The sequence below is a fragment of the Ursus arctos genome, unplaced genomic scaffold (assembly GCF_023065955.2).
Source record: "Ursus arctos isolate Adak ecotype North America unplaced genomic scaffold, UrsArc2.0 scaffold_2, whole genome shotgun sequence".
Classification (NCBI taxonomy): Eukaryota; Metazoa; Chordata; class Mammalia; order Carnivora; family Ursidae; genus Ursus; species Ursus arctos.
In genome coordinates, this window is record NW_026622874.1 from 5,616,255 (window position 1) to 5,631,365 (window position 15,111).

A 15,111-nucleotide genomic window follows, 5' to 3' on the forward strand; every position below is an offset into this window, starting at 1 on the left:
TGCTGTAACTTCCCTCTTTCTGATTTTATATATTTGAGTCTGTCTCCTTTTTCTTGATGAGTCTGGCTAAAGATCTATCAATTTTGTCTATCTTTTCAAAGAGCCAGCTCTTAGTTTCATACTTACTTTCTATTTTTTTGAGTCTCTATTTCGTTTATTTTGGCTCTGATCTTTATTATTCCTCCTTCTACTCAATTTGGCTTTTGTTTGTTCCTTTTCTAATTCGTTTAGGAGTAAGGTTAGGTTGTTTATTTAATATTTTTCCTGTTCGTTGAGGTATGCCTGTGTCACTATAAATGTCCCTCTTAGAACTGCGTTTGCTGCATCCCAAAGATTTTGACCCTTTGTGTTTTCATTTTCATTTGTCTCAGGTATTTTTTTATTCCCTCTCTGACATCTTTGTTGACCCATTTGTTGGTTAGTAGCCTGTTGTTTAGTGTCCACTTGTTGGTGTTTTTTCCAGTTTTATCCTTGTAATTGATTTCTAGTTTCATATCACTGTGGTCAGAAAAGATGCTTGAGGACACCTGGGTGGCTCAGTCGGTTAAGTGTCTGCCTTCAGCTCAGGTCATGATCCCAGGGTCCTGGGATCCAGTCTCTGCATCGGGCTCCCTGCTCAGTGGGGAGTCTGCTTCCCCCTCTCCCTGCCCCCCCCATGCCCTCTCTGCCCCTCCCCCTTGCTCATGCATGTGGGCTCTCTGTCAAATAAATAAATAATATCTTTAAAAAGAAAAGATGCTTGATATGATTTCAAACTCTTTACATTTATTAAGGTTTGTTTTGTGGCCTAACATGAAATCTATCCTGGAGAATGTCCCATGGACACTTGAGAAGAATGTGTATTCTGCTCCTTCAGGATGAAATGTTCTGAATGCATCTGTTAAATTCATCTGACCGTACGTGTCGTTCAGAGCCACTGTTTCCTTGTTGATTTTCTGTCTGGATAATCTGTCTACTGACATGAGTGGATGTTAGAGTCCCCTTCTATTACTGTATTACTGTCAGTTTCTCCCTTTATGTCTCTAATACTGGCTTTATAAATTTAGGTGCTCCTCTATTGGGTGCAGAGAGATTTACAATAGTCTTATCCTCTTGTTGGATTGTTTCCTTTATCTTTATGTAGTACCCTTCCTTGTCTCTTCTTACAGCATTTGTTTTAAAGTCTGTTTTGTCTGATAGAAATATTGTTACCCCAGCTTTTTTTTTCCCACTTCCATTTCCATGGAATATTTTTTCCATCTTTGTGCTTTAGTCTGTGTGTTTGGGTCTACAATGGAGTCACTTACAGGCAGCATATACATGGATCTTGTTTTTTTCATTCATCTAGTCACCCTGTGTCTTTTGATTGGCACATTTAGTCCATTTACATTTAAAGTAATTATTGATTGGTATGGACTTCTTGTTATTTTGGTGATTGTTTTCTAATTCTTCCCTGTTCCTTTCTTGTTCTTTTTTCTTGTGATTTGATAACTTTTTTAACGTCATGCTTGGATTCCTTTCTCTTTATTTCGTGTGTGTCTATTATAGGATTTTGGTTGTGGTTACATGAGAATCACGTGCAATATTTGCTGTATACAGCCGTCTACATTAAGGTGATGGTTGCTTACGTTTAAGCATATTCTGAAAGTGACACAATTTTACTTCCTTACCATGTTTTATGCATATGACACCATATTTTACATTTTTAAAATTTTGTGTTTCTCTTAACTGAATTTTTAAAATATAGATAATTTTACTACTTTTGTTTTTTTTTTACCTTTTATACTGGCTTTATAAGTAATTGATCTACTACCTTTATTATATATTTGCTTTTACTGGTGAAATTTTTCCCTTCATAACTTTCTTCTACTTATGGTATTTCATTTTCCACTTAAAGAAGTCCTTTTAACATTTCTTGTAAGACTGGTTAAGTGCTGATCAACTTTTTTAATTTTTAATTTTTCTCTGGAAAACTCTCTCTCCTTCAGTTCTAAATGATAATCTTGCCAGGTAGAATATTCTTGGTTGTAGGGTTTTTCCTTTCTGCATTGAATATATCATGCCACTTGATTCTGGTTTCCAGTTTCTGCTGAAAACAAGCCGATAGCCTTTTGGGGTTTCCCTTGTATAAAACATTTTGCTTTCTTCTTGCTGTTCTTTGAATTGTTTATCATTAATTTTTGATATTTTAAGCATCTTGGTGTGGACCTCCTTGGGTTCATCTTGTTTGGGGCTTTCTGTGCTTCCTAGACCTGGATGTCTGTTTTCTTCCCAAGGGTTAGGGAAGTTTTTAGCTATTTCTTCAAATAAGTTTTTTGCCCCTTTTCTCTCTTCTCTTTCTGGGGCCCTGATAATGCAAATGTTAGTATGTTAGATGTTGTCCCAGAGGTCTCACAACCTATGCTCATTTTAAACATCCTTCCTTCCTTCCTTCCTTCCTTCCTTCCTTCCTTCCTTCCTTCCTTCCTTCCTTTTTTATGATTGTTATTCAGCTGGGTACTTTCTACCCCCCTGTCTTGCAGATTACTGATCTGTTCTTCTGCAACCTCCAATCTGCTCTTGATTCCTCCTAGCGTCTTTTTCATTTCAGTTATTGTATTCATCAGCTAGGATTGATTTTTTTTAATATTTTCTGTCTCTTTTGACACTCTCCTTGTGGTCATCCACCCCCCCGAGCTTGGTGAGCATCTTTAGGACCGTTACTTGGAACTCTTTATCAGGTAGATTGCTTATCTCCATTTCATTTAGGTTTTTTCCTGAGGTTTTGTCTCATTCTTTCATCTGACACATATTTGTCTATGTCCTCATTTTGTCTTACCCTTTGTGTTCATTTTTGTTTATTAGGCAGGTCAGCTATGGCTCCTGGTCTTGAAAGTATGGCTTTATATAAAAGGTGTCCTGTAGGGCCCAGCAGCATAGTCTCCCCGGATTAGCAGAACCACATGGTCTGGGGATGGCTGTTGTGGGGGCTGCGTGTGCCCTCCTATTATGACTGGCTGCTGTGGGTGTGCCGGTGAGTTAGGGCTGGTTCCTGGCATGCCTAATAAGCCTGGCTATAGTTGTACCGGTGTGCTGGTTGACTGGCTGCTTACCTCTGCTGGGGCAGGAGCAGATTTGGAGAGGTTCCAGCCCCAGCCAAGGCTGCCTGCTGGTTGTGGTGGGGAAAGACCTGCTTGGGATGGGTTGCCAGTTTGGATGGCTGTGTCTACAGGGGAATGCTGGGTCAGGGCAAACAGTACTAATGAGTGAGATAGCATCAGAACTGGCTTCTGCAAGCATTTGGCCAGCCAGGCTGAAGGAGAGCAAGAAACGTGACACCTGCCAGAAGTCTCATTCCTGGATAAAATCCCTACAGATCCCCGGCCCTCTGACATATCACCTATAACTAGTCAATAAACCTCCCCATATAGTGCTTTGCAAACTACTGCTGTTCGGGGTCTCAAATTGTGTGCTGCAGGGTGCTGGACTTTGAAGAGTGGAGTCTCAGTTTCTTATAGCTCTCGGGCTCTCCCAGAGTTAAGGCCTGCTGATTTTCAAAGCCAGGGGGTTTGAAACGCTCATTCTCACCGTTCAGGTCCCCAAGGCTGGGGATGCCCACTGCGGGACTCCATCCTTTCAATCCTTGGGGAGAACTTCTACACTTGTGATATCCTTCTTATGTGAAGGTTGCTGTGCCTGACGTTTTTTTCCCCACTGTGTCTCTGCCCCTCTTACCGTTCTCAATATGAGCTTCTGGTTAGAGACTATTCTATATAAAGTTGCTAAGGACACTCGCAGATGGTTGTTTGTGAGGGCATATAGTTTATTTCTCTCGGAATTGCTGGGTCGTATGGTCACATGTTTGCCTAACTTTTAAAGAACCTATTTTCCGAGATAACCCAACATTTTTGCACTGCCGTAAATACTGTATTAGAGTGCCAGTTTTCCACATGCCTGTCAACACTTGATGTTGTCAGTTTTTAATTTTTGTCATTCTCACGGATGGGTAGTATTTTCTCATTGTGGCATTAACTTCCCTTTCCCTAACAACTCATAAAGCCTGACACTTTTTCACTGGTTTTTCATATCTACTTTAATTAAGGCTCTGATAAATCTTTTCCCTTTAAAAATATTGACTTTTTAAATATTAAATTATAAGAATTCATTATATATTTTGGATATTTTATGTTTTGTAAATATTTTCTTTCTTTGTGGCTTGCCTTTTCATGCTCCTCCTGGGATGTCTTAAAGAGCAAAAGCTTTTCTTTTTATGAGTCTCATTTATTATTTTCTTTTATTATAATTATACTTGAACTTAAAAAATACTTTTTTAAGGTTTGTGCCCTAAGATGTCTTTCAAATCTGAGATCACAGACATTTTCTCCTTTCTTTCAGAGGTTTTATCATTTAGCTCTAATAGTTAGGTCTATGATCCATTCTGAGTTCATTTTTATATGGTGTGAGGAAAGGATGAAAGGTCATACTTTTCACATGGATATCTAATATCGCCAGCATCAATTGTTGAAAGGCTGTAACTTTGAAGAACCTTGTCACCAGTATTAGATTTCTAGGGCTGCCATAGCAAATTACCACAAAATGGGTGACTAAAAACAACAGAAAATTATTCTCTCATGATTCCAAAGGCTGAAAGTCCAAAATGAAGCAGCAGGCAAGGCCACACTCTCTCTGAAGGCTCTAGAAAAGAATTCTTCCTTACCTCTTCCCAGCTTCTGGTGATTCCCAACATTCTTTGGCATTCCTTGGCTCATAACCATATCACTCCAATCTCTACCTTCATAGTCACATGGCATTCTCCCTGTGTGTCCAAATTTCCCTCTTCTTACCAAAATTGGATTTTGGGTCCACTCTAATCCAGTATGGCCTCATTCTTACCCAATTACTTCTCCAAATATCTTATTTCCAAATAAGGTTACATTCTAAGGTATTGAGTGGATATAGATTTTGGGAGAACACTATTCAACCCATTACTGCATCATCATTAAAAAAATGACAATATATGAAGATCGATTTCTAGATACTTCTGTTCCATTGATCTGTATCTCTTTTAGCCAATACCACTCTGTCTTGACTATTGAAGCTCTCTAGTGGGTTTTCAGGGTCTTTCAAATTAATTTTGGCTATCGGGGCACCTGGGTGGCTCAGTCAGTTGAGCATCCAACTCTTGATTCTGGCTCAAGTCATGATCTCAGGGTCATGGGATTGAGCCTCACATTGGGCTCTGTGCTCAGTGTGGAGTCTGCTGTCCCTCTTGCTCTGCTCCCCTCCCCCCCATAAATAAAATAAAAATAATAAATAAAATCTTTTAAAAAATAATAATTTTGGCTATTCTAAGTCCCTTACAATTCCATGTAAATTATTAAAATAGCTTATCAATTGCTTCAAAACCTTACTGCTGGGATTTTGGTTGGCATTGCTTTGAACTGATTCATCAATTTGAATTCTTAATAATATTGAGCCTTCTAATGCATTTACGTCTTCCTTTCAGTAATGTTTTATAGTGGACAGATTTTGCATGTGTTTTGTAAAATTTTTTCTTAAAGTATTTCATATTTTTGATATTATTGTAAATATTTTAGTTTCACTTTCCAATCGTTCACCGCTAGTATTGAGAAATACTATTTATTTTGTATATTGACTTTGCTAAACACATTTATGAACTGTAGTAGCCTTTTTGTTGTTGTTGATTTCTTAGCGTTCTTTACATAGATAAGGATGTCATCTACAAATAGTTTTACTTATTCCTTTTTTAATCTGCATATCACTCATTTTCTATTAATTACTTTCTTGCCCTGGCTAGGACCTATAGTAAATGTTGTATAGAGATGATGAGATCTACCCTCCTTGCCTTGGCCCCAGTCTTAGGGGGAACACATTCAGCATTTCACCATCAAATATGATGTTACCTATTATTTCAGGGAAGGTTTATTTCCAGGAAGCTCCCTCCTATGTTAAGTTTGCTGAGAGTTTTAATTTTGATTGGGTGTTGAATTTTGTCAAAAGCTTTTTCTGCATCTGACCATATATGCCTCTCCCCTCCCTGGATTCTGATCATATGATGAATTACATAGATATTCATGTATTAAACCAATCCTACATTCCCAGGATAAGTCCCACTTGATAGAAATGTATTGTCTTTAAAATATATTGTTGGATTCAATTTGCTGAAGTTTTGTTAGTTTTTTTGTCCATGTTCATGCTGGATATTGGTCTGTAGTGTTTCTGTAATCTTTGGCTGGTTTTGGTGTAATATTGGCCTCAAAAAATGAATGTTCCTTCTTCTGTCAGCTCTAGGATTTTTTTTAAAAAAGAATTCTCATTATTTCTTCCTTTGGTAGAATTCACAGCAAAGGCCTAGAGTTTTCTTTGCGAGAAGGCTTTTAACTATAAATTCAACTTCTTCCGGGCTGCTTGAATTATCTCTTTGGTTTGGTGGGACCTTCAGTAGCTTGTGTCATTTCATCTAACCTGCTGCATGTATTGACAATAAGTTTTTCATAATATTCCCTTTTTTAAATGTCTATAAAATCTATAAAATCTCTTTCATTTCTCATCTTGGTACTTTGTATCTTTTTTTCCTGATTGGTTTGGCTAGAGGTTCAATTTCATTGATCTTTTTAAAGAATTAGCTTTGAGTTTCATTGATTTTCCTATTATTTTACTCTTTTGCATTAATTACTGATCTTTCTTATTTCTTCCTCTGCTACTTTGTGTTTAATTTGCTCTTCTTTTTCTAAATTCTTAGGTGGAAGCCTAGAATGTTGACTGGAGATTATACTTCCCTAATAACTTGACGCTATAGAATTTCTCCAAGCCCTCCTTCAGCTGAGGCTCACAAATTTTGATAACTTTTTAAAAAAATTTTAAAGATTTTATTTATTTATTTGAGAGAGGGAGTATTGGGCGGGGTGGGGGAGAACCAGACTCTCCGCTGAGCAGGGAGCCTGAGGCAGGGCTTGATCCCAGGACCCTGAGATCATGACCCAAGCCGAAGGCAGATGCTTCCCCGACTGAGCCACCCTGACGCCCCTAAATTTCTTATTCAGAGTATTTACTAATTTTGTTTATGGTTTATTCCTGGACTATGGATTATTTAGAAGTCTGTTATTTTCTAAACACTTGGATTTTCCTAATATTTCATTTCTTTCTAGTTTGGTGGTTAGAGAACGTATTTTGTATGATTTCGGTTGTCTCACATTACTGAGACTAGTTCCATGACCTGTCGTAATGGACGTTTCATGTTCACGTGTAAAGAACGTGTGGTGCTTGGTCGGGTGGCAGGCAGCCAAAGTGCTCTCTGATACAGTTGACCTGTATTAGATGTCGATCATGACGGTGCTCTGGTCTTCTGCGTAGTACCGATTTTGGGTTATTTGCTCTATCCATTACTCAGAGAGGAGTGATGAAATCACTAATGACAGTTGTAGATTTGTCTGTTTCTCCCTTAATTTCTAGCAGTTTCTGCTTCACGTACTTTGAAGTTCTATTATTAGGTTCATACCCATTTAGGATGGTATGTTTCCTTAATAAATTGATTATCGTGATGGACTGTTTCTTGTGCTGAAGTCTACTTCGTGTGATGTAAATGTGGCCTCTATAGGTTTTTTTTTGTAGTGTTTATGTGATAGTATCCATATTTAAATTAGGTTTCCCTAAACAGACAGACAGCTGGATCCAGCTTTTCCTATGAAATTCGATCATGTCCGAGTTTTAGTTGGCACGCTTATTTACATTTGCTGTAATAGCTGATGTGGCTGCCATTAAGTTGACCAGCTCGCTCTTTGTGTTCTTCTCCCATCTCCTTTGACTCTTTTCCTGCTGTGTTTTGAATTGAGTGCTTCCTAATCCCATTTCCCCACAATCGACTGATGAGTTACAATTTTGTTTGGTTTTTTAATTGATTACTCTGGGATGGTGGTTCTCAGGTGCATTCCAGGGTCCATGAGATCCTTTACATACATACATACATTTATTTATTTATTTATTTATATTTTAAAAGATTTTATTTATTTGTCAGGGAGGGAGAGGGAGAGCACAAGCAGGGGGAGCCGCAGGCAGAGGGAGAAGCAGGCTCCCCACTGAGCAGGGAGCCCGACATGGGGCTCGATCCTAGGACTCTAGGACATGACCTGAGCCAAAGGCAGATGCTTAACCAACTAAGCCACGCAGGCATTCCTCCATGAGATCCTTTTAGTGAGTTTGTGAGGTCAGAACTATTTGAGTGTATTTTTAGAAGTGATTTAATAAAAAGTGTAAGCTGTCAGCTGAGTTTGAAAGACAAATAGGCAGAAAGAAGGATAGAGAGAGAAAAGTTTTGGGGGAAATGAACAGAGCCTCAGTGACCTGTGGGACAAGCTCAGTTGGAATCACAGAAGGAAAAAGGTGGGGAGGGGGCAAAAGATATTTGAAGAAATGATGGTTGAAATGTTTCCAACTTTGATCGAAACTATACACACCCAGATCCAAGAACTTAATGAGCTCTGTCCAGATTGAAATGACCTCCTCTCCGTTGTCACCCCATCATATCCCATATTCTTACCCCAGAACATATAACCCTTCTGAATGCACTTACTTGCCTGTCGCCCCACACCAAATTGTGGGCAACTCTAAGGTGGAATAATGCTTGGCACGTGATCAATAACTGATAAAACAAGAGTTCTCAAATGCTGAGTGCATCACAAATTTTGCTTATTTCAGAGAGACAAAATACAACTGACTTGACTGACACTTCGGCAGTATATTGGCAAATCGATTGATCTGAGTTCCTAAAAATTATTTAGGCAATAGCTGTACTTTGGGACCTTATGTTTAACATGAAAAAGGAATACATTTAAAATCAAACTGTCGAATGGAAGTATATATCACAGCATGCTTGCATTAAAAATTGTACTGTTCTACAGTTAATACTTCATTTAAAAAAAAAAAAAACAACCAAACAACCACCTTTCCTTTGAAGTTATGCTGTAAAGCAATTTACCTGGCTTGCAAATTGACTGCTAGGACCAGCTGAAATAAACACACCGTCTTGATCCTTTTGAAATCCATCGTGAGACCAATACGCCAGGTCAAAAGTAAATGTCTTCCTCTGCTCTGGGTTCTTAGGGTCTTGTATGGTTGTGGTGGTCCCAGAATGCATGGAAATCACACATTTGCTCCCAGAATTCTTCTCTCTCTGCAAATTACAAATTCAGAGTTAATCATCGTAGGTTTTCTTTGTCATCCAAGTTGTTTTGCAAGTCTTGATACATACCTCACAAGAAATTAAGCTGGGCACTTACCATGTGTTCATTTTGTTCTTTTATTCTTAGCAGCTGTTATGACAAGCAGCGGCTCTTATACTCCCTCAGAATTGTTGAAAGGCTTGTCTCTAGTGATGTTAATTTTCTGAGAATAGCCTAACACCTAGCTATGCTAATAGCTATAACTATAGCAACAGAGAGCTTCCCTGTTTCACTCCCCGAGTGAAAGTTGGTGAAAATTATTCATGAAAAAAATGAAAATGGAAAGACAACCATTTCGGGACTCTGGAAATGGTCCTCAGGGCGGACAGCCAATGACAAAGCATCTCTTCACGGAAATGTACCACAATTGTTAAGAAAGCCGAGTCTGGTACTTGAAGCAAGACAATTCCCTTCCTCTCTCCTGCCAGCTTGGCCAGGTGGAGACGTTACCCCGGACTGCTGCACCCACAAGGCCGCCTCTCTCCCCGGATTCCAGTTGCAGGGCTTTCTTCTTGGCAAGAGCAGGATATCAGCATTTCACATCCTACCCCCATCTCCTGGGAGAGACTTGGCAAGAGGTAGGATTCCTTCTTCTACCCAGTGCCCACGCACGCAATGGAGGCTCTGCTTTGGACGCCTCACGCTGAGAATATTAGGGTGCTGGCCGTCCTTGCCCCAGCCCCCGAGGTGGTGGGTCTGTGCCAGGACAGATAAGCTGAGAGGATCTCGGGCTGCTGTTCCACACTCATCAAGTGCTGGGCTTCTAAAACAGGAAGCAGCTTGCCATCGTCTCCACCCCTAAATCCAGAGGCAAGGTTCAGACATCCTGCCCAGGAGGATAGCAACTAATGTCCGCTCAAAGGAACTGACTTCTTTTGCCCTCTTAGAGAAGGTTAATCCTAAGGGCACACTCAAGAACAGAAGTTGTAATGAAAGGGAATTGGGAAGAGGTTTGTTTTGATAAAGATTCAATTATAGGCCCCCTAGTTTGCAGAAGTCGGAGGAGGGCAGTTGGGAAGTTGGAGGGTTGCAGAAGTTGGGGGTTGCTGGGAAGTGACATAGCTGGATGAACCCACCCAGAGTCCTACAAGGTATCAATTACTGATCTCAGAAACTGCTCCTTTTAAAGGAACCTGAATTTGATTGCATTAGTTAGCAGAGTAATTTATGCCTCCGGGACATAGTTGAAAACAGAGCAGTCAGCCGTCCATCAGCGTTGTTGAACAGCTTAGTGTGGTCAAGAGAGGAATGAGCCCAGCCCAGTGTTAGGGTGACCAGGGCATTCCCAAAGCTGTGCCCTCCTGACGTGGGGTGGTGGTGGCTTTCACTATAATAATCCTACCAGTCACTAAACAAAAAAGCAAGTAACAGTAACAACTACAGGGGGTGGGAGACTCAGTGCCCAGACTGGCTACAGTGTATTATGTAAAGTGTCCAGTTTCCATTAAAAATGATGAGGCATGCAAAGAAAGACCCATTATACACTGGGAAAATGGCAGGCAACAGAAACTGTGAGTGACCAGATGCCAGACTTCTCCCAAGTTCTTAAAGTGAGCTTTATAAACGTACAGAACCAAAGGAAACCATGACTGAAGAAATAAAGGATTATAATGGATACTATGGATGGTTGGGTACCCACAAATTAGATAATTTAGATTGAATGGGCAAATTCTTAGACACCGAACTCCTGAAACTGACTCAAGAAAGAGACAATCTGATTAGACCTGTAACAAGCGAAGAGATTGAAGTACAAAAACAAGAAAAAAGAAAAAGCCTAGATGGTTTGAATGTTGATTCTACCAAAAATTCAAAATAATACCAATTCTTCATAAACTCTTCCAATAAATAGAGGAGGGAATACTCCCCAAACCTACTTTTATGAAGGCAGTGTTACCCTGATACCAAATCCAGACAAAGACCTCACAAGAAAATGGAAATACAGACCAGTATCTCTTATGAATATGGATACAAGAATCCTCAATTATTAGCAAACCAAATCCAGCAACATGTAAAAAGAATTCTACACCGTGACTGAATGGGATTTATCCGAAGGATGTAAGTTTGGTTTAACATCTGAAAAGGATCGTATTAATCGTGTTTTTTTATTTTCTGCATTTGATAATGAATTGGTATCCTGGGGCCTAGAGACACTGCCCCTCCAGGGCTAATGAATTCCTAGAGATGGTAATAAAGTTGCCCTTCATGCAAACCAACCAATCCACAGTCCATATCTCAGGTCCCTCTCCCAAACACCCCCTTTATCTAACTCTCGCTCACCAAGCCAGTATTTCCCCTGGCCTAAATCACCCCAGGGCCGGGAACCTGACAACTAGAGATCACCTCTCTAGCCCAGAGCCCACTGAAATTACTCAAACTATATAATCCTAAATGCTCAAACTCGCCCACTATGCCTTGCCCATTCCTTCCTGCAGAAACCAAAACAAGGCTATGGGCTATGCTCCTTCTGCCCAACCTTGATACTTCCCCATGGGGCATGCTCCATTCTCTTGGAAATTTTAAGGCAGTTGTTTCTGTGTCTGTCACCTTACTATACTCGATTAAAACAAATCTCACGTATAATTTAAAATAATGACTTCACGTAATATACTAATAGAATGAAAATCAAAAATCACATCTCAATAGATGTAGAAAATGGATTTAACAAAATCCAACACCCTTTCATGATAAAAAAAACATTTAAGAAATTAAGAAATAGAATGGAAGTTCTTCAGATAAAGGGCATCTATGAAAAACCCATAATTAATATCCTAATAATTAATGTTCAAGACTGAATCTTACTCCTTGAGATCAGGTGGAAGACAAAGATTTCTACTCTCAGCCCTTCTATTCAATATTGTGTTGGAGGGTCTGGCCAGGACAAATAGGCAGGAACAAAGAAATAAAAGGCATCTAGATAGGAAAGGAAGAAATAAAATGATCTCTTTGCAGATGACGTGATCTAGTACATAGAAAATCCTAAGGAATTCACTAAAACACTTTGAGAACTAATAAATTAGTTCAGTAAGGTTGTAAAATACAAGCTCAATACATGAAAATCAATTATATATACTTGAAAGGAACAATCTGAAAATGAAATGGGAAAATGCCATTTCTAGTAGTATCGGAAGGAAGAAAATACTCGGGAATAGTTAACCACAGAAGTACAAAACATATCTTCTGAATACTACAAAACGTTGTTGAATGCAACTAAAGATAATTTAAAAATTGGAAAAACACCCCACGTTCATAGATCAGAAGAGTTAGCATTGTTAGGGTGGTAGCTCTCACCAAACTGATGTACAAATTCAGTGAATTCTCTATCAGAATCCCACCCGATTCTCGGTAGAAATTGACAAGCTGATGGTAAAATTTCCATGGAACTGGATGGCACCCAGAATAGCCAGAACCATCTTGAAAAAGAACGAAGTAGGATTCACAATCCCCAATCTCACAACTTAGTACAAACCAATGACCAAGGCAGTGTGGTACAGGCACGATGAGAGATATACAGATGTATGTATGAAATGGAGAGTCTAGAAATCATTCCAGGCTTCCGTGGCCAACTGATTTTCAACAAGGCTGCCAAGATGGGAAAAGAATAGCCTTTGCAAGAGGTGGTCCTGGAAAAACTTGATAGTTTCATGCAAAAACAATGAACTTGGACCCTTACCTCATACCATACGCAGAAATTAACACAAAACGGACCAAAGAGCTGTTAATAGAAAAGAAAACATAGAAATAGATATTTGTGACCTTGGATTAGGTGCAGGAGTCTAAGGACACCAAAAGCATGAGTTCAAAAAAAAAAAAAAAAAGACTTCATCAAAATTAAAAACTTTTGTGCTTCAAAGGGCACCATAAAGAAAGCAAAAAGATAGCCCATAGAATGAGAGAAAATTTGCAACTGATATATCTAATAAGGAACTGTATTCAGAAGAACAGCTCAATGTAAAAGGATAATCCAATTTAAAAAGGAGTAAGAGATCTGAATAGACATTTAAGAAGGATACTCTCATGGACAATAATACTATGAAAAGATACTTGACATCCTTAGTCATCAGGGAACTGCAATTCAAAACCACAAGGCACCACGTCACACCCAGAATGGCTCTAATAAAGTCAGATAACTGGATTAGGCTGGAGAAAGTGGAACCCTCGTACACTGGCTGTGGGAAGACTGTACAGCTGGCTTTGGAAAAGTCATTTCCTCCAACTAGTTATTATATGACTCAGCAATTCCATGCCTGGGTACAAACCAAGGGAAATAAAAACATGCATCCACACAAAAACTTACACAAGAGTATCTATAGCAGCATTATGTCCTGCAGAAACCAAGGTAAGGCTGTGGAGAAAGCCAGCGAGACTCAAACAGCCACTGAGGAGTGGCTTAAACAAAATGTGTATCCCCATGCAACGGGATCGGAACCATCCACAAAGAAATGGAATCTGGGGTATGCTACAACATGGACGGACCTTGAAAACGTTATGCTAAGTCGAAGAAGCCAGTCACAAAAGACTCATCCCATTCACATGACTTGTACGGAACAGGGAAATAGAGACTGAGGTTAGATTAGTGGTTGCTTAGAACGAGAGGGATAAGGATAGAGCTAAATGGCATTCTTGAGGTCATAAAAATTTTAATTCTGAAACTGGTGAGAGTTGCACGTTATCTGTGAATATACTAAAAAATCATTGTAGACTTTAAGTGAGGGAACCGTATAGTATGTGACAATCTCAATGAAACCATTTATAAAAAAATTATGGCAGGGGCACCTGGGTGGCTCAGTCGGTTGGGTGTCTGACTCTTGGTTTTGGCTCCGGTTGTGATCTTGGTGTTGACTGAGCTCCGCACTCAGCGCAGAGTTGCCTTGACTCTCTGCCCCCCCGCATATGGTCTTGGCTAATATCAAGACTAATTTGCCAGGCACTGTGTTTACGCATTATTTCATCTAGTTGTTTTTTGGTAACAGTAAGCCTGCAAAGTATCAACATCTCTATTTTGCACAGAAGGAAACCAAGGCTCAGAGAGCTTAAAACCTTCTTCGAGGTCACACAGCGCATGGGTGGTGAAGTCAGGTCTTGAACCCAAGTTCACATGACTTCAAAGACAGTGCTTCAAAGGCTCCTGAGAAAGTGCTACCTCTTCTAATAGTCTCACCAAGCTTGTGCCCCGACCCCACCATGGGGATAAAGACTGGAAGCCAGAGAATTAGAGTCCAGGTCACCCAGAGGGGCTCGTTGTCCAGGCGTGACCCATAACCGTTCATCCTCAAGTCACCTCTCGAGTTGGCCCGCTCTCCTCCTTGCTACTGTTCCAGTATGAGCTGGCCAACGGTGGTGGTGGAATTCAATCAAATACCATCTTTTTGGTGAGGGGTCCTAAAAGCCACGTAATTAACTGAGTGCCTACTTTCTACATCTTGTTTAAAACTTGTAATTACTCTAGCCGTATTAAAGGCCAAAGAAAAATACCCTGGAATAACGTCTTCTAGCATATTGATGGGTTAGGTTATAAAATGGTTTTAATTCCTCATTTTTCTTGGTTAAAACGTTAAATTGCTCATGATTCTTTGACATTTTTACTGATCAGGTGCCTGAAAAGCCACACCCCTCTAGGAACCCCCATGAGCAGCTAAAATGCTTGAAGTTATCCAGTTATGTGCATAAAGCTATCCCATGATATGTCATCTGGCTGTTGAAGTATTATTTTCTGTGATACAGATGATTGTCAGGGGGCAGGAAATGACAGACATCAACTGAAAACGTGCAAAACTATCTTGAACACTGATGGACCAGAGAGGAAAGCATCAGGCTGAACAAGGTCCAAATGGAAGACCTCATATATGGTTTCCATTACGCTCTTTGCATACCATTCAGGACTACTGTCCAATATGCCCTTGCTTGTCATTCTGTC

At 39.7% G+C, this 15,111-nt stretch overlaps 1 protein-coding gene across 1 annotated transcript in view; it reads right to left on the minus strand.

Moving 5' to 3' along the window:
• LOC125283490 (kinesin-like protein KIF28) overlaps positions 1-9,160 on the minus strand; it is a gene marked incomplete at its 5' end in the record, with an annotated part of 59,814 nt that extends 50,654 nt beyond the window's left edge. The window contains one exon of the mRNA XM_057315752.1: positions 8,954-9,160. Within this exon, the coding sequence (XP_057171735.1) occupies positions 8,954-9,160 (207 nt within the window). The remainder of the gene's footprint in view (positions 1-8,953) is intronic.
• Between the last annotated feature and the right edge of the window lie 5,951 nt (positions 9,161-15,111).